Source organism: Salvelinus sp. IW2-2015, linkage group LG4q.1:29 (assembly GCF_002910315.2).
Source record: "Salvelinus sp. IW2-2015 linkage group LG4q.1:29, ASM291031v2, whole genome shotgun sequence".
Taxonomy (NCBI): Eukaryota; Metazoa; Chordata; class Actinopteri; order Salmoniformes; family Salmonidae; genus Salvelinus; species Salvelinus sp. IW2-2015.
This window is the reverse complement of record NC_036842.1, coordinates 1,407,556-1,427,851: the sequence shown is the minus strand read 5'-3', so window position 1 is coordinate 1,427,851 and position 20,296 is coordinate 1,407,556. Positions and strand designations below refer to the sequence as shown.

At 40.3% G+C, this 20,296-nt stretch overlaps 1 protein-coding gene across 1 annotated transcript in view; it reads left to right on the top strand.

The window, feature by feature from the left end:
• The first annotated feature begins 8,127 nt into the window (after positions 1–8,127).
• The window catches only part of klhl8 (kelch-like family member 8), a 30,475-nt gene continuing 18,306 nt past the window's right edge, over positions 8,128–20,296 (top strand). Inside the window, exons 1-5 of the mRNA XM_023983312.2 lie at positions 8,128–8,213; positions 18,258–18,486; positions 18,852–19,400; positions 19,659–19,845; positions 20,107–20,250. Coding sequence (XP_023839080.1) covers positions 18,280–18,486; positions 18,852–19,400; positions 19,659–19,845; positions 20,107–20,250 — 1,087 coding nt within the window. The 5' untranslated portion in view covers positions 8,128–8,213; positions 18,258–18,279. The remainder of the gene's footprint in view (positions 8,214–18,257; positions 18,487–18,851; positions 19,401–19,658; positions 19,846–20,106; positions 20,251–20,296) is intronic.

The following is a 20,296-nucleotide window of genomic DNA, read 5'->3' as shown; positions in this document are numbered from 1 at the left end:
TTTTCGGTAAAGCTTTTTTGAAATCTGACACAGCGGTTGCATTAAGGAGAAGGTTATCTAAAGTTCCATGCATAACACTTGTATTTTCATCAACATTTATGATGAGTATTTCTGTAAATTGATGTGGCTCTCTGCAAAATCACCGGATGTTTTGGAAGCAAAACATTACTGAACATAACGCGCCAATGTAAATTGAGATTTTTGGATATAAATATTAACTTTATCGAACAAAACATACATGTATTGTGTAACATGAAGTCCTATGAGTGTCATCTGATGAAGATCATCAAAGGTTAGTGATTCATTTTATCTCTATTTCTGCTTTTTGTGACTCCTCTCTTTGGCTGGAAAAATGGCAGTTTTTCTGTGACTAGGTACTGACCTAACAATCATTTGGTGTGCTTTCGTCGGAAAGCCTTTTTGAAATCGACACTGTGGTGGGATTAACAACAAGTTTATCTTTAAAATGATGTGAAATATTGTATGTTTGAGGAATTTTAATAATGAGATTTCTGTTGTTTGAATTTGGCGCCCTGCACTTTCACTGGCTGTTGTCAAATCGATCCCGTTAACGGGATCTTAGCCGATCTCAGCCATAAGAGGTTATTAATTGCTGTGATAGGAGAAAACTGAGGATAGATGAACAACATTGAAGTTACTCCACAATACTAACTTAATGGACAGTGTGAAAAGAAGGAAGCCTGTTCAGAATAAAAATATTACAAAACATGCATACAGCAAATAAATTTGCAAAGCAATTTACTTTTTGTCCTGAACATAAAGTGTTGTGTTTGGGGCAAACCAATACATTACTGAGTACTACTCCCCATATTTTCAAGCATAGTGGTTATTTTCAAGCATCACGTCATGTGTATGCTTGTAATCGTTATTATGGACTATAATGTTTTTCAGGATAAAAATAAATTGAATGGAGCTAGGCAGGCAAAATCCTAGAGGAAAACCTGCTACAGTCTGCTTTCCACCAGACACTGGGATATGAATTCGCCTTTCAAAAGGACAATAACCAAAAACACAAGGCCAAATCTACACAAGTTGCTTACCAAGAAGACAGTGAATGTTCCAGAGTGGCCGAGTTACAGTTTTGACTTCAATCTATTTGAAAATCTATAGCAAGACCTGAAAATGGTTGTCTAGAAATGATCAGCAACTAATTGACAGAGCTTGAAGAATTGAGAAAATAATGTTTAAATATTGTACAATCCAGGTGTGGAAAGCTTAGAGACTGACCCAGAAAGACTACCAGGTGTATTCGCTGCCAAATGTGCATCTACAAAGTGTTGGCTCAGTGGTGTGAATACTTATGTAAAGGAGATTTCTGTATTTAACATAAACACTAAAAACATGTTTTCACTTTGTCATTATGGAGTATTGTGTGTAGATGGGTATGGTTTTGTTTAGTTTTTTTAATAAATTTTGAATTCAGGCTGTAACAACAAAATGTGGAATAAGTCAATGGGTAAAAATACATTCTGAAGGCATTTCAAAGCTCACTAGATTAAATTACACAATTTTAAAGCCCATTTTATAAAGCATTAGAAACTACTATAATGATGTACAGTATGTCCATATTTAGTATCTTTGAAGAGATGGCGATTGGGTCTAAATAAGCGTTTGGTAGTCTAAATTCAGTGTTACTGTCTTTAACTGCCATTTCCCGAAAGTCAGACTCTTCCGACACACCACCTACACTAAACAAAAATATAAACACAACATGTAAAGTGTTGGTATCATGTTTCATGAGCTGAAATAAAATAACAGAAATGTTCAAAAAAAGCTTTTCTCACTCAAATGTGCGCACAAATTTGTTTATATCCCTGTTAGTTAGCATTTATCCTTTTCCAAGATAATCCATGTATCTCAGTGCTTGAGGCGTCACCAGAAACAGCCTGGTTCGATGTGTTTGGGAGTCCCATAGGGCAGCGCAGAATTGGCCCAGTGTCATCCGAGTTTAGCCGTTGTAGGCTGTCATTTTAAATAAGAACACATTCTTATTAACTGACTTGCCTAGTTAAATAAAGGTTAAATTAAAAATTAAAAAAGAAAGTGTCACACTGCATGTGGCAAATGGGTATCACACCAGATACGGACTGGTTTTCTGATCCACGCCCCTACCTTTAAAAAAAAAAAACAATGTGTATTCCCAGTCATGGAAAATCCATATATTAGGGCCTAGTGAATTTATTTAAATTGAGTGATTTCCTTATATGAACTGTAACAAACTAACATTTTTGAAACTGTTGCATGTTGCGTTTTATTTTTGTTCAGTATACATATCTACCTCAATTTCCTCGTACCCCTCCACATCGACTCAGTACTGGTAACCCATGTAAATAGCCAAGCTACCATTGCTCATTTTGTATTTATTACTCATGTTAGTCTACACCTGTTGTTTACGAAGCATGTGACAATTAAAATTGTATTTTATTTGAACTGCTTTAAGCATTAGTAAACACTCCCGCTAATAGGTCAAGTTTATCTACATGAAAATAAAGTTATTAAAATAAAGAAATTAATGTAGGCCTATTTATTAAACATGTTTGAAGGTTTTTATTGTCGGTCTTCATCCATACCTGTCAGTTACTACACGTTTATTCAATTACCATCACAGTACTAGCTAGCATGTGTGTGAGACCGTGTGCAAAAAGGAGAATGTACAAAATGGCAAAGGAAAATAAATAAACATAAATATAGGCCTAGGTCTTATTTAGTTTGGTGTTTTCCACTGGTTAACCTTATCGCAATAGATTTCAAATGTTGCTGCGATGATTTATTGCACCTAACCGATACAGTCCACAATCAACAGCCTGATCAACTATGTGTCGCGCTGCATGAGGCAAATGGTGGTCACACCATATACTGACAGGTTCTGATCCATAGCCCCTACCTTAAAAAAATAAAAGATATTTGTGACCAACAGATGAATATCTGTATTCCAGTCATGTGAAATCCATAGATTAGGGCCTAATTTAATTATTTCAATTGACTGATTTCCTGTAACGAAGTAAAATTGTTTAAATTCACCACGTTGCGTTTATATTTTTGTTCAATGTAATTTCTCACCTTCAGAAGTATCTGTATTCACCACATGTTGTGTGGTTATGCTTAGATATATTCTCAAAACCTGTCAAGAGGGAATTGTTGATATGTTGTACATTTTTTATTCTAGGTAATTTTCTTCTGAAAAATGCACCAAAAACATTTTATTTTATAGGTTTAAAAAAAAGCATTTATCCACAATCTGATCTGGACAATATAATCCTGGGAGTGTCTTAACAAAATTTAACCAACATCTTTAGGCTGACTATATCTAGTGTCCGGAAAAATGAATTTCTGCAATATGCAAATACGGTGCTTTTGGAAAGTACTCTGACACCTAGACTTTTTCCACATTTTGTTACGTTATAGCCTCATTTTAAAATGGATTAAATAAATAAAAATCCTCAGCAATCTACACACAATAACCCATAATGACAAAGCAAAAACAGATGTAGAAATGTTAACTAATTCTACAACCCTCACAAGTGTCACAGGACTCAGGGGTTAAATGTGTAAAAAAATAAAAAATTATGTTAACACATACCTATATATACAGTGCATTCTGAAAGTATTCAGACCCCTTGACTTTTTCCACATTTTGTTACGTTACAACCTTTTTCAAAAATGTATTAAATTGTTTTCCCACACTCAATCTACACACAATCCCCATAATGACAAAGCAAAAACAGGGTTTCATAAATGTTTGCAAAAGGAGAAAAAAAAAATAAAAAAAATAAACATCACATTTACATAAGTATTCAGACCATTTACTCAGTACTTTGTTGAAGAACCTTAGGCGGTGATTACAGCCTCAAGTCTTCTTGGTTATGACTTTACAAGTTTGGCACACCTGTATTTGGAGAGTTTATCCCATTCTTCTCTGCAGATCCTCTCAAGCTCTGTCAGGTTGGATGGGGAGTGTCGCTGCACAGCTATTTTTAGGTCTCTCCAGAGATGTTCGATCCGGTTTATGTCCGGGCTCCGGCTGGGACACTCAAGTACATTCAGAGACTTGTCCCGAAGCCACTAATGTGTTATCTTGGCTCTGTTCTTAGGATCGTTGTCCTGTTGGAAGGTGAACCTTCACCCCCAGTCATAGGTCCTGAGCAGGTTTTCATCAAGGACCATGCTGTACTTTGCTCCGTTCATCTTTAACTCAATCCTGACTAGACTCCCAGTCCCTGCCGCTGAAAACTATCCCCACAGCATGATGCTGCCACCACCATGCTTCACCGCAGGGATGGTTCCAGGTTTGCTCTAGACATGACACTTGGCATTCAGGCAAAATAGTTCAATCTTGGTTTCATCAGACCAGAGAATCTTGTTTCTTGATCTTGAGTCTTTAGTTGCCTTTTGGCAAACTCCAAGCCTGCTGTCATGCACCTTTTTCTGAAGACCTCATGGCTTGGTTTTTGCTCTGAAATCCACTGTTAACTGTGAGACATTATATAGACCGGTGTGTGCCTTTCCAAATCATGTACAATCAATTGCATTTACCATAGGTGGCCTCCAATCAAGTTGTAGAAACGTTTCAAGGATGATCAATGGAAACAGGATGCACCTGAGCTCAATTTGGAGTCTCATAGCAAAATGTCTGAAAACTTATGTAAATAAGGTACTTGTTTTTTCTTTTAATAAATGAGCAAACATTTCTAAAAACCTGCTTTCACTTTGTCATTATGAGGTAGTGTGTAGATCAGGAAAATTGTTATTAATCCATTTTAGATTAAGGCTGTAACGAAATGTGGAAAAAGGGAAGGATTCTGAATACTTTCCGAATGCACTATATGCTTATTTTAATACAGAAAAAACAAACTTAAAGATAACAAAAGCTATTTAGTCCACTCAATGTGTTTAAATATCATGTGGCTGTCCATGGTACTGATTTCTGTCTGTGTGTATGTGTACGCGCGCAAGTAAAACAAGAACTGTTGACTCACCCTACTTAAGACTAGTTGAACGCCAATGCCATCCTCCCCTCTCATGTTGGCAAAACGCTCTATGGCACTGTCATACATGTAACGCTTGTCGTGGTTGGAAGAAGGTGAGGACCAAAGAGCAGTGTGGTAAGTGTCCATAATGATATATTTAATAAATCAAACAGAACACTGAACGAAATAACAAAAGTACAAACAACCCGAAACAGTCCCGTATGGTGAAAACACTAACACAGGATACAACCACTCACAAAACACAAAGGAAAACAGGATACCTAAATATGGCTCCCAATGACACCTGCCTCTGATTGGGAGCCGGAGTCCGCACCTTTGGGGGGGTACTGTCACGCCCTGACCATAGATTGCTTTGTATGTTTCTATGTTTTGTTTGGTCAGGGTGTGATGTGGGTGGGCATTCTATGTTGTATGTCTAGGTTGTCTATTTCTGTGTTTGGCCTAGTATGGYTCCCAATCAGAGGCAGGTGTCAGTCGTTGTCTCTGATTGGGAGCCATATTTAKGTAGCCTGTTTTCCTTTGTGTTTTGTGGGTKGTTGTTTCCTGTGTCTGTGTTATTCACCATACGGGACTGTTTCGTTTTCGTTTTGTATTTCACATTGTTATTTTGGTATTTCTTAGTGTTCAGTTAATAAACCGAATATGGACACTTACTACGCTGCGTATTGGTCCGACATCTCTTCTCATTCCAACGACGAGCGTTACAATACAGTACACTTTTAGTTTTTGTTGTCATAGGCTACCTAGCTAAAATGCTTGCTAGCCTAACTTCCTCGCATGGACAACAATTTTTTTATTTTTTTTATTTCACCTTTATTTAACCAGGTAGGCTAGTTGAGAACAAGTTCTCATTTGCAACTGCGACTTGCCAAGATAAAGCATAACAATTCGACACATACAACACAGAGTTACACATGGAATAAACAAAACATACAGTCAATAATACAGTAGAAAAATAAGTCTATATACAATGTGAGCAAATGAGGTGAGATAAGGGAGGTAAAGGTAAATAAAGGCCATGATGGCGAGATAAATACAATATAGCAAGTAAAACACTGGAATGGTAGATTTGCAGTGGAAGAATGTGCAAAGTAGAAATATAAATAATGGGGTGCAAAGGAGCAAAATAAATAAATGTAGATGTAGTTGTTTGGGCTAAATTATAGATGGGCTATGTACAGGTGCGGTAATCTGTGAGCTGCTCTGTGTAACGGCTGTCTTCCTCCTCCTCCTCACAGGAGGGAGACTCAGGCGGCTCAGGACAGCGGGAGCACCTGGAGGAAGGAAACGGAGAGACAGCCTTGTGTGTGGGGCTGCCACCGGAGGTCTGGTACGTGGAGGAGGCACCGGATAGACCGGACCGTGGAGGCTCACTGGAGGTCTCGAGCACCGAGCCTGCTCAACCCTACCTGGCTGAATGCTTCCCGTAGCCAGGCCAGTGCGGCGAGGTGGAATAGCCAGCACTGGGCTGTGCTGGCGAACCGGGGACACCATGCGTAGGGCTGGTGCCATGCCCGGTCCCTCTCTCTCCACGGTAAGCAAGGGGAGTTGGCGCAGGTCTCCTACCTGACTTCGCCACACTCCCCGTGTGCCCCCCACAAGAAATGTTTGGGGCTGCCTCTCGGGCTTCCAGCCGCGCTGCCTTGCTGCCTCCTCATACCGCCGCCTCTCCGCTTTCGCTGCCTCCAGCTCAGCCTTGGGGCGGAGATATTCTCCAGCCTGTGCCCAGGGTCCTTCTCCGTCCAGAATCTCCTCCCAAGTCCAGGAGTCCTGCGATCGCTGCTGCTGCCCGTTACCACGCTGCTTGGTCCTTTGTTGGTGGGTGTTTCTGTAACGGCTGTCTTCCTACTCCTCAGATGAGGAGGAGTAGTAAGGATCGGAGGACCAATGCGCAGCGTGGTACGTGTTCATGCTCTTTATTAACCTTTTCTCAATATAGGGGGTGCTGTTTCAACGTTACCATTTATCTTTCCCAAATTAAACTGCCTCGTACTCAATTCTTGCTCGTACACATGTGCACCAACATTTTTTATGGGCATAATCATAGAATTACATATATGATTGGAACCTATTTCTTCCTATTCCAAAAAATAAGTGGTAAGCCTACCTGTTTGATAGACACAATTATGCTATCCATAGATGTCGGTATAGCCAAATACTACCATACCGTGTCATGCACTGAATAAATATCTATGTGTCTGGGAAGGGCTTGGCGTGTTTGGTTAAAACCAGGGATTGAATTGAGTGAAGGTATCACATACCCGTTGTTAAAAAAAGGGAAAAAATAATATATTTTGTTTGTATATTTTGAAATAAATACATGAAACGTATCCAATTTATATCAAGCGTTCTATAACAATGCTTAACTCGTGATGCCTTATGTTAGAAACAAGTTCTAAAATGCCCGTGAAAGACGTGACTCCGATGCATATGGGGATATATTGATTCCCCTCTATGACATTCTGAAGCTGAGCTGCAGCATATAATATTAGAGGAGATTAAAAGAAATGACTTTGCTATTCTGTCCCTATTAATTGAGCTTTTCTCTTTCTGAAAAGAGAAGATGTTTGTTTAAACCCAGGCAGCTTTTAGGGAAGCACTTCTGTTGTTGTGTTTTTCGAGTAGCCAGCAGTTGAAGCTTACATTTTTCTGCGTCAGTAGAGCCTCTGTCTGGGTGGAAAGTTCACTTTTGAAAGTGCCATACTTAAATTCATTAGGATGTCTAAGATGTAATTATTTGCAAAAAAGACACTCTGGTTTGACATTGAGAAATATGGTAAGAATGTCTATATCTCTGTCCATTATTTCCTGAAACTTCTATTTTGTGTGGGGTAGGGGTTTGCAGATTTTTGTCTTGCCTAGGGTAGCAGAACGTCCAGGACCGGCCCTGTCTAGGACCTTCCTAGAATAAGTATTGACGAGCAAACTCCGAATATCAAACTAAAAATAAATGTAATGTAGTGTATTTGTTTAATTTATAACATGTACTTTTTTGAAGTAATAGATAACGCATGTATTATTTACTGTTACTTACAATGTCAACATGTTTCATATGATGACAACTGCGCTGTGCTGGAAGTCGACCACATCTCCCATAAAGCATTGCAATTTACAACATCTTTGCCAAAACGAATCGAATTGGTTATTTCTTCACTGCAAGAAATGAAATTGGATTGAAGTGTGCATGGATTTATACAAGCTGAGGTAACAGAAAAAATGCATTTGCTTCATGTAGATTGTCTCAAAGTTTCCATGTATTAAATGCGCAGCAAGGTTGACATTAATTAGTTTCCTCCACATCTTGCATGAGTGATTTGATGTCAACAAGTTCAGGATATTGTCAGCTAGCAAGCTAACGTTAGCCAACTTTCCTTGTTGTTAGCTAGCAAAGATATACGGCAATAACTAACTATTATTTTAGGTTTCCCATACTACTACGGACTTACTTGCACTGCAAAATAAGAGAGACGCAGACTTTCTGAAATCTAACGTTAGACGCTTGCAACCTGTAAAGTTAGCTAGCCAATGAAGGTAACGTTTGCTAGCTAGTTAGCTCTAGCATCCTATTTACCTAGCTAGCATTAGCATGTTAGCTAGCGTAACAATAAACATAACTAGGTGAGCTCATTTGGTTGAACACATAAATATGGAACAGGTGGATAGTTGGCTAGCTATGGTTTGGTTGGTTGTCAAAGACTAACTAGCATAGTAAGCAAGGTGTAGCTTGTTGGTTGTCCAGAATGGCAACTTTACCTTCTCAATGCCTTTTGTCCATAAGCCCTGAGACATGCTGTAATTGCTCTCTGGCCATGTGTCACTGAACATACGGTCATACTGTAACAACAGTGCTGTTTTTTTAATTATTCAGTCTTCAACCTCATTCAGAGAGATATTTATTGTTCGATGGGTCAGGGTAACTTTAACACATGGCAATGGGACAAAGTAGCCACCCTTTGCCTTGATGACAGCGTGGCACACTTGGCATTCTCTCAACCAGCTTCACCTGGAATGCTTTTCCAAAAGTCTTGAAGGAGTTCCCATATATGCTGAGCTTTTGTTGGCTGCTTTCTTTCACTGCGGTCCAACTAATCCCAAACCATCTCAATTGGGTTGAGGTCGGGTGATTGTGGAGGCCAGGTCATCTGATGCAGCACTCATCACTCTCTTTCTTGGTAAAATAGCCCTTACACAGCCTGGAGGTGTGCTGGGTCATTGTCCTGTTGAAAAACAAATTATGGTCCCACTAAGTGCAAACCAGATGGGATGGTGTATCCCTGCAGAATGCTGTGGTAGCCATGCTGGTTAAGTGTGCCTTGAATTCTAAATAAATCACTGACATTGCAGAAATCATCCGTTCACCTACTCCGTGTCTCACAAAGACACAGCGGTTGGAAGCAAAAATCAGATTAGACAGATTTCCACCAGTCTAATGTCCATTGCTTGTGTTTCTTGGCCCAAGCAAATTTCTTCTTATTGGTGTCCTTTTAGTAGTGGTTTCTTTGCAGCAATTTGACCATGAAGGCCTCATTCACGCAGTCTCCTCTGAACAGTTGATGTTGAGATGTCTTTTACTTGAACTCTGAAGTGTTTATTTGGGCTGTAATCTGAGGCTGGTAACTCTAATAAACTTATCCTCTGCAGCAAAGGTAACTCTAGGTCTTCCTTTCCAGTGGTTTTCTTCATGAGAGACAGTTTCATCATAGCGCTTGATGGTTTTTGCGACTGCACTTGAAAACTTAAAGTTCTTGACATTTTCCGGATTGGCTGACCTTCATGTCTTAAAGTATTGATGGCTTGTTGTTTCTCTTTGCTTATTTGAGCTGTTCTTGACATAATATGGACTTGGTTTTTTATCAAATGGATCAATCCTCTGTATATCACCCTGATTGGCTCAAATGCAGTAAGAAGGAAATTCCACAAATTAACTTTGAACAGGGCACACCTGTTAATTGAAATGCATTCCAGGTGACTACCTCATGAAGCTGGTTGAGAGAATCCCAAGTGTGTGCAAAGCTGTCATCAAGGCAAAGGATGGCTACTCTCACTTTCTTTGGTTACTACATGGTTCCATGAATTTGATTATATAATGTAGAAAATAGTAAAAAAAAAAAAAAAACCTTGAACGAGTAGGTGTCCAAACTTTTGACTGGTACTATATGTAATTTTCAATACACTCATTGCCTACAGTTTTATCAGTATATATCTTTTAGACAGACTTATATGGGATGAGTTGTCAAGGAAGTAAATATATATATTTTTTATATATATTACTAGGCAAGTCAGTTAAGAATGCATACTTAATTACAATGATGGCCTACACCAGCCAAACCCGGATGACGCTGGGCCAATTGTGCACCGCCCTATGGGACTTCCAATCATGGCCGGTTGTGATACAGCCTGGATTCGTACCAGGGTGTCTGTAGTGACACATTTAGCGCTGAGATGCAGTGCCTTAGACCACTCTGCCACTCGGGTGCCCTTTGACCACATTGTCTCTGCAGTATATGTTTTCTGCCCTTTTAGAGCTCGGTAAAGTACTGAGGAGGGGGGTGTTGTCACATGGAGTCTATTCAGCGCTAGAAAGCTCACTAGGGGCCACATAATCTGTCAAGTGTGGGTGGAAATGTGTTCTCGTTTGTGATGCTCCATTTTAGCTGTGCCATATCTGTTTGGCAGGAGAGAGAGACCTCCACACTGGGCTGGGGCCCAATGGCATCTGTCCTACATCTCTCTATTGCCAACAGTGTCATCATACATTGAGCCTCCTGTGAGAATTATCCTTAACTCTTTTTCCATTGAGTGTGCACTCAATGGGGAAAGAGGGAAAGAACAGAACAGACTCAACTTGAGCATTTGGCTGGCTGTAGGCCAAATGTGCTGTTCTAAAGTCCTCTACCTTCTCACAAGCTTTCTGAATTGTCCTGATAGGGCAATTCGATAGTAACAGAATTGTGCTGAGACTCAGATTGTTCACTTTTAAAATGTATGCCAAACAAAAACTATTGATTTCAAAGTTCAACAAACCAAACCAACTCCATGCACAAGGACTACTTTTAACAATTTACATTTTACAAAAACACATTTACTGGAAGAACTGTGTAATGCAAAATGTGGTAATGTGGTAACACAATTTCTGTAAAATCTCTGTGACCACATTTTCCAATTAAAGATTCAACGATGTCTGCAGAAATAATGGGGTGTCAGCCAGGATGTCAGTTAGATGACAATTTAGCCGTCAACTTGCCGGCTTTCGGACTATTTAAATAAAACTGTTGCCGGCCAAAAGTACTGGGAGGAAAGAAAATACTATTTCAAAATAATGCTTTTTATTCATTAATAGGAAACCAGTTGACCTAAATACCATCATGCTTATTGCTCTAATTTGCATAATTTTGTGGAGTTAACTTCTCTAGCGTAGGGGGCAGCATTGGGAATTTTGGATGAAAAGCGTGCCCAAATTAATCTGCCTGCTACTCAGCCATAAATGCTAGAATATGCGTATAATAAACCATGATGCTCTCTCCACCATACTTTTTGATGTGTGCTGTGCCTTTTTTTTCTCCACACATATAGTTTTGTGTTCCTTCCAAACAACTCAACTGTAGTTTCATCTGTCCATGGAAACCTTTGCCAGTAGCGCTGTAGAACATCCAGGTGCACTTTTGCAAACTTCAGATGTGCAGCAATGTTTTTTTTGGACAGCAGTGGCTTCTTCCGTGGTGTCCTCCCATGTCCACCATTCATGTTTAGTGTTTTACGTAATGTAGACTAGTCAACAGAAATGTTAGCATGTTCCAGAGATTTATGTAAGTCTTTAGCTGACATGCTAGGATTCTTAACCTCATTGAGCTTTCTGCGCTGTGCTCTTGCAGTCATCTTTGCAGGACGGCCACTCCTAGGGAGAGTAGCAACAGTGCTGAACTTTCTCCATTTATAGACAATTTGTCTTACCGTGGACTGATGAACATCAAGGCTTTAGAGATACTTTTGTAACCCTTTTCAGCTTTATGCAAGTCAACAATTCTTAAAATTAGGTCTTCTGAGATCTTTTGTTTGAGACATGGTACACATCAGGCAATGCTTCTTGTGAATAGCAAAATCAAATTTTGTGAGTTTGAATTTTTTTAATATGGCAAGGCAGCTCTAACCAACATCTCCAATCTCGTCTCATTGATTGGACTCCAGGTTAGTTGAGGCTTTTGGAGAAGTCATTAGCCTAGGGGTTCACATACTTTTTCCAACCTACACTCTGAATGTCTAAATGATGTATTCAAAATAGACGAGAAAAATATAATTTGTGTTATTAGTTTAACCTCTCTAGGGTACGTGAGACGGTAGCGTCCCACCTCGTCAACAGCCAGTGAAACTCCAGGTCGCCAAATTCAAAACAACAGAAATTCCATAATTAAAATTCCTCAAACATACATGTATTTTACACCATTTTAAAGATACACTTGTTGTAAATCCAGCCACAGTGTCAGATTTCAAAAAGGCTTTACGACGAAAGCAAACCAAACGATTATGTTAGGTGAGTGCATATTCACAGAATAACACAGCCATTTTTCCAGCCAAAGAGAGGATTCACAAAAAGCAGAAATAGAGAGAAAATTAATCACAAACCTTTGATCTTCATCAGATGACACTCATAGGACTTCGTGTTACACAATACATGTATGTTTTGTTCGGTAAAGTTCATATTTATATCCAAAAATCTGAGTTTACATTGGCGCCTTATGTTCAGAAGTTCCAAAACATCCTTTGATTTTGCAGAGAGCCACATCAATTTACAGGAATACTCATAATAAACATTACTAAAAGATACAACTGTTATGCATGGAATTTTAGATGCACTTCTCCTTAATGCAACCGCTGTGTCAGATTTCAAAAAAGCTTTACGGAAAAAGCAACCCATGCAATAATCTGAGTCGGCGCTCAGAGCCCAATCAAGACACAAATATAGCCGCCATATTATGCAGTCAACAGAAATCAGAAGTAACATTATAAACATTCACTTACCTTTGATTATCTTCATCAGAATGCACTCCCAGGAATCCCAGTTCCACAAATGTTTGTTTTGTTCGATAATGTCCATTTGTCCAAATTCCTCCTTGTTGTTCTAGCGTTCAGTACACTTTCCAAACTCAGGACACGCGGAAAGTACAGACAAAGTTAAAAAAAAGTAATATTATAGTCCGTAAAAACATGACAAACGAAGTATTGAATCAATCTTTAGGATGTTTTTAACATAATTCTACAATAATGTTCCAACCGGAGTATTCCTTTGTCTTCAGAAGTGCGATGGAACAGATCTCGCTCTCACGTGAATGCGCATGTTCAGTTCATGATAGACCTTACTCATTCCTCTCTCCTTCGGCCCCACTTCACAGTAGAGGCATCAGACAAGGTTCTAACGACTGTTGACATCTAGTGGAAGTCTTAGGAAGTGCAACATTACCAATTAGAGGTCGACCGATTTAATCGGAATGGCCGAATAATCGGGGCCGATTTCAAGTTTTAATAACAATCGGAAATCGGTATTTTTGGGCGCCGATTTGCCTATTTTATTTATTTATTTATTTTATTTTTTGGCTTAACTTGAAAGGTGTATCTTCGTTATTTTACCGTTCATGTCTTCCATAGAGAATGTCTTGATCTACTTCAAATAAGGTCTATGTTTCGTGCAGGCTTAAACCGCCTCGACGTTTTGATACCCGTGTAAATCTCACTAGGATAAGGTAACGTTTGTCAACATATTTTCATAAATTCACTCTACAATTTTTTTTATCTTCGCTTATATTTAGCCAATATTGATCAGAGTTACCTTGTCCTATAGATATCTACACAGTTATAAAATTGGCAAGGTGGTGTAAGCCTACACGAAACACARACCTTATTTTAAGTGAATCTAAAAAAATATCCTATGGAATAAATGAAGGAACTGCTTTTCAGATTTTGCTAGAAGGTGTCATGGGAATTATGACTCGCACTTTGGTYGTCAATTCTTACCATGCCCATTATTAAAATAGGATTTCCTGCATATAGAAATGACAGTTTTTGTTTTCAACATTCATCACAGGTAACTTAAACTCAATTTTTATTCAAACAGTTGAGAGTATTTGTCTCCTAAGCAGACTCTTCAGTATCATTGTCACTTCAGAGCTGTGTGTGTGTGTATTTATGTATTATATTAAGTGAAACTAAAGTGTTCATTGTTCATTCAGTATTGTTGCAATTGTCAAAAAAATGTGTGTGTGTGATATATATATAACTTTTTTTTATTTTTTATAAATCAGCCGATTTAATCAGTATCGGCTTTTTTTGTCCTCCAATAATCGGTATCGGTATCGGCGTTGAAAAATCATAATCGGTCGGCCTCTATTACCAATATCCCACTGTATCTTCAATAGGAGCTGAGTTGAAAATCGACCAACCTCAGATTTCCCAATTCCTGGTTGGATTTTTTCTCAGGTTTTTGCCTGCCATATGAGTTCTGTTATACTCACAGACATCATTCAAACAGTTTTAGAAACTTCAGAGCGTTTTCTATGCAAATCTACTATACTATGCATATTCTAGCTTTTATGGCTTTGTAGCAGGCCGTTTACTCTGGGCATGCTTTTCATCCGGACGTGAAAATACTGCCCCCTACCCCAAAGAAGTTAAGCACACTATGTTTGTCTGTTGTGACTTAGATGAAGATCAGATCAAGTTTGATGACCAATTTATGCAGAAATCCAGGTAATTCTAAAGGGCTCACATACTTTTTCCTGCCATTATAGGTACATGACGTAATAACGCCACGTAAAATTTTGCGCTACACGTGCAACACAGCATTCCTAACTTTGCCCTCAATGTCTGCTGTGTGGATCGAGCAGTCAACAAGTCGAGCAGTCATTTGAAAGGGTAGGAACATTTCAGCGAGACAACGTAAAGGCGAAATCCATTAAAGCCAAGATAATGGAATTCATTGCCCTTGACAATCAACCGTTCTCTGTCGTGGATGATGTTGGCTTTCGCCGACTGGTTGAGCACCGGTACACACTACCAAGTGTGCTATTTTTCAAATGTTGCCATACCGGAGTTGCACGGTAATAGTGTCGCCGCTGTATATCGTGAAGCTAATATACTATGGAACGGCGTTTGGATCTTTGCGTGTCAAAAAAAATACATTAGCACTGTCAAAGCTGTACAAAAAAGTCTGCAAACAAGCACACACCGGCCACGAACGATGTGTTTTCAATACCGGATTGGTAATAAAGCATAATTTGTTCGACCTCAACTTCTGGGGTAGCTAGCTTTAGCTTGGTACCTAGCTAGCACCAATACAACCAGCCTGAAAACAATGACCAGCAGAAACTGCAGTCATTTTCATTATTCTTAGCAATGATTTAGGAATCCTTGTGAGTAAGTATTATTGTTCGCCAATTGAAATTGAACTTCAGTTCATGAAAATAAATGGCCAGCCAGCTACTTAACCCTCTATGCCCAATGCTAACGTTTAAGCAGCCAGCTAGCTTCATCTGGCTAGTGAGGCTCGACCAAATCAAATTTTATTTTTCACATGCATATGGTTAGCAGATGTTAATGCGAGTGTAGCGAAATGCTTGTGCTTCTAGTTCCGACAATGCAGTAATAACCAACGAGTAATCTAACCTAACAATTTCACAACAACTACCTTATACACACGTAAAGGAATGAAGAATATGTACATTAAAATATATGAATGAGTGATGGTACAGAACGGCATAGGCAAGATGCAGTAGATGGTATAGAGTACAGTATATACATATGAGATGAGTATGGTATGTAAACTAGAGGTCGACCGATTATGATTTTTCAACGCCGATACCGATTATTGGAGGACCAAAAAAAGCCGATACCGATTAGTCTGCCGTTTTTTAAAATTTATTTATTTGTAATAATGACAATTACAACAATACTGAATGAACACTTTATTTTAACTTAATATAATACATCAATAAAATCAATTTAGTAAGTAAATATTGAAACATGTTCAATTTGGTTTAAATAATGCAAAAACAAAGTGTTGGAGAAGAAAGTAAAAGTGCTATATGTGCTATGTAAGACAGCTAACGTTTCAGTTCCTTGCTCAGAACATGAGAACATATGAAAGCTGGTGGTTCCTTTTAACATGAGTCTTTAATATTCCCAGGTAATAAGTTTTAGGTTGTAGTTATTATAGGAATTATAGGACTATTTCCCTCTATACCATTTGTATTTCATTAAACTTTGACTATTGGATGTTCTTATAGGCACTTTAGTATTGCAAGTGTAACAGTATAGCTTCCGTCCCTCTCCTCGCTCCTCCCTGGGCTCGAACCAGCAACACAACGACAACAGCCACCATCGAAGCAGCGTTACCCATGCAGAGCAAGGGGAACAACTACTAGAAGGCTCCGAGCGAGTGACATTTGAAACGCTATTAGCGCGCGCTAACTAGCTAGCCATTTCACTTCGGTTACACCAGCCTTGTCTCGGGAGTTGATAGGCTTGWAGTCATAAACAGCGCAATGCTTGACGCACAACGAAGAGCTGCTGGCAAAACGCACGAAAGTGCTGTTTGAATGAATATTTACGCGCCTGCTTCTGCCTACCACCGCTCAGTCAGATACTTAGATACTTGTATGCTCAGTCAGTTTATATGCAACGCAGGACACGTTAGATAATATCTAGTAATATCATAAACCATGTGTAGTTATGTTTGATTGTTTTTTATAAGATAAGTTTAATGCTAGCTAGCAACTTACCTTGGCTTACTGCATTCGTGTAACAGGCAGTCTCCTTGTGGAGTGCAACGAGAGAGAGGCAGGTCGTTATTGCGTTGGACTAGTTAACTGTAACGTTGCAATATTGAATCCCCCGAGCTGACAAGGTGACAATCTGTCGTTCTGCCCCTGAACAAGGCAGTTAACCCACCGTTCCTAGGCTGTCATTGAAAATAAGAATGTGTTCTTAACTGACTTGCCTAGTTAAATAAAGGTATAAAAATATATATATATATTTTAATAATAATTTAAAAAATCGGCAAATCGGCGCCCAAAAATACCGATTTCCGATTGTTATGGAAACTTGAAATCAGCCATTCCGATTAATCGGTCGACCTCTAATGTAAACATATAAAAGTGGCATTGTTTAAAGTGGCTAGTGATACATGTATTACATCAAGATGGCAAGATGCAGTAGATGGTATAAGTACAGTATATACATATGAGATGAGTAATGTAGGGTATGTAAACATTTTATGAAGTGGCATTGTTTAAAGTGGCTAGTGATAAAAACAAATCATCAATTTTCACATTGTTAAAGTGGCTGGAGTTGAGTCAGTATGTTGGCAGCAGTCACTCGATGTTAGTGGTGGCTGTTTAACAGTCTGATGGCCTTGGGATAGAAGCTGTTTTTCGGTCCCTGCTTTGATGCACCTGTACTCTGGATGATAGCGGGGTGAACAGGCAGTGGCTCGGGTGGTTGTTGTCCTTGATGATCTTTATGTCCTTCCTGTGACATCGGGTGGTGTAGGTGTCCTGGAGGGCAGGTAGTTTGCCCCCGGAGATGCGTTGTGCAGCCCTCGCTACTCTCTGGAGAGCCTTACGGTTGTGTGCGGAGCAGTTGCCATACCAGGCGGTGATACAGCCCGATAGGATGCCCTCGATTGTGCATCTGTAAAAGTTTGAGTGCTTTTGGTGACAAGATGAATTTCTTCAGCCTCCTGACGCTGTCTGTGTGGGTGGACCAGTTCAGTTTGGCCGTGATGTGTACGCCAAGGAACTTAACTTACTACCCTCTCCACTACTGTCCCGTCTGTGTGGATAGGGGGGTGCTCCCTCTGCTGTTTCCTGAAGTCCACAATCATCTCCTTTGTTTTGTTGACGTTGAGTGTGAGGTTATTTTCCTGACACCACACTCCGAGGGACCTCACCTCCTCCCTGTAGGCCATCTCGTCGTTGTTGGTAATCAAGCCTACCACTGTAATTTAAAGATTAAGTCGGGAGATAGTAACTCAGTAAACAACTTTTCCCGTGGTGCCCCAAATTACTAAATTGTTACATTATTAATTTAATCTAATAACAATTAAACAGATAATGATTCGATAAATAGCATTCATCACATTAATGATAGTCACGTCATGACAGTGCTCATGGGTCCTTTAACATGTACATTACAGATTTATTGTTTGAGAGCATTTTCTTCATATTGTGTCTCCCATTCGTTTTGACCTCTCTTTCCTAGGTTTGGCTCCCTGTAGACGGTGATGGCGCCAGGGGATATGGTGCCGGAACATGCCAAGCAGCATAAGCTCAAACAGGAGAAGGAGAAGCTTCAGAGCACCACCAGGCCTGATAGAGACTCTGAGCCAGATGGATCTTTTGTCTTTGAGGCCCACGAGGCATGGAAGGACTTCCACAACTCTTTGCGCCAGTTCTACGAAGTGGGGGAGCTCTGTGATGTTACACTGAAGGTAGGCAGAGTATGGTTTTATAGTGTTGTCACAATACTCTTCATACTCAGTTAGCTATATCATGGCAGGAAGAGTAAGTAAACATGAAACCGACGTGTCATGTGTGACGACAAAGCCTTTTCATGTCTGTTTTTGTGAAGTTTAATGGAGACCAGTTAGGCCTATTGAATCAAATTAGTTTGAATCGTTGAATAGTTGGTGAAAGCCCTCGTCTCTTTAAAAAAAAAATTAAGGCACAATTGAACCACCTGAAGCTTGTGGAATGAATAGCTCAGGGAATTAATAACCTTTGAGCTGACATTAACTTGTTTCCGTCCTTTCTCCCTCCCTCTCCCTGTCTTTCTCTCTGTTCTCCCCGTGTTCAGGTGGGAAGCAGGCTGATACCATGCCACAAGCTGGTGCTGGCCTGTGTCATCCCTTACTTCAGGGCCATGTTCTTGTCCGAGATGTCAGAGGCCAAACAGGACCTGATAGAGATCAAGGACTTTGACGGAGGCGCCATCCACGACCTGGTGCGTTTTGCCTACTCCTCCCGCCTGACGCTGACAGTGGACAACGTGCAGCCTCTTCTCTATGCAGCCTGTATTCTGCAGGTGGAGCTGGTCGCCAGGGCCTGCTGTGAGTATATGAAGGCACACTTCCACCCCTCCAACTGCCTGGCTGTCCGCACCTTTGCCGAGAGCCACAACCGCGTCGACCTGATGGACATGGCGGACCGGTATGCTTGCGAGCACTTCCTGGAGGTGGTGGACTGTGAGGACTTCCTGTGCGTGTCGCCTCAGCACCTGAGAACCCTGCTGTCTTCCAGCGAACTGAACATCCACTCTGAGAGACAGGTTTACAACGCTGCTGTCAAGTGGCTGAAGGCCAACCCCCAGCACCATGAGGCCTGGCTGGAACAGATCATGACTCAGGTCAGATAGTAGTCGCACACATCTCAGCCTTTGCATTTTAATGAATTCTCAGATGTAGGTATGCTTGTTGGTGCTTATGTGTTTCTGTGTGTACATTGACTTTGTTGTCTATTTATGGAGTTTTTGCATTACCACTACTCCTGTGTGTGGTGTTTGAATCTGTGCTGTGTCTGTATTACCCGGCTGCCCTGCAGGTGCTTCTGTGTTTTATGTCCGAGTGTATGTTAACTCTGTGGTATATATCTGTGTGTCCTGTAGGTGCGCCTCCCCCTGCTCCCAGTAGACTTCCTGACAGGCACGGTGGCCAAGGAGGAGATGATCAAAGGAAATCTGAGCTGCCGGGATCTGCTGGATGAGGCCAGGAACTATCACCTGCACCTCAGCAACAAGGTGGTGCCTGACTTTGAGTATTCAGTCCGCACCACGCCTAGGAAACATACTGCAGGTAACAGACTGGTAGCCTGTCCAACTATTAAGCAATCAGCTACATAATAGGGTTGAGCTTGTACAATGCAGAACAATGATCAAGAAAAAGCTGGAATTCCTGCAATTCTTCATGTCACTTGTATTTATTACGAGCCTGACAAATAACAAAACCTTCGGTCTTTTGATTCCTCTTGAGTGTATATTTATATGTTGAGCTGGCATTGCAGTGTTGTTTTTCTCACTGGTCCTGCTCTGACCTTTGCCCCCCAACTCTCCTCAGGGGTATTGTTCTGTGTTGGTGGCCGGGGAGGTTCTGGTGACCCGTTCCGCAGCATCGAGTGTTACTCCATCAGCAAGAACAGTTGGTTCTTCGGGCCTGAGATGAACAGCAGGAGACGCCATGTTGGAGTAATTTCTGTAGGAGGTAAGAGATGGAGGGATGAGAAAGGAGAGATGGTGAATAGATGGAT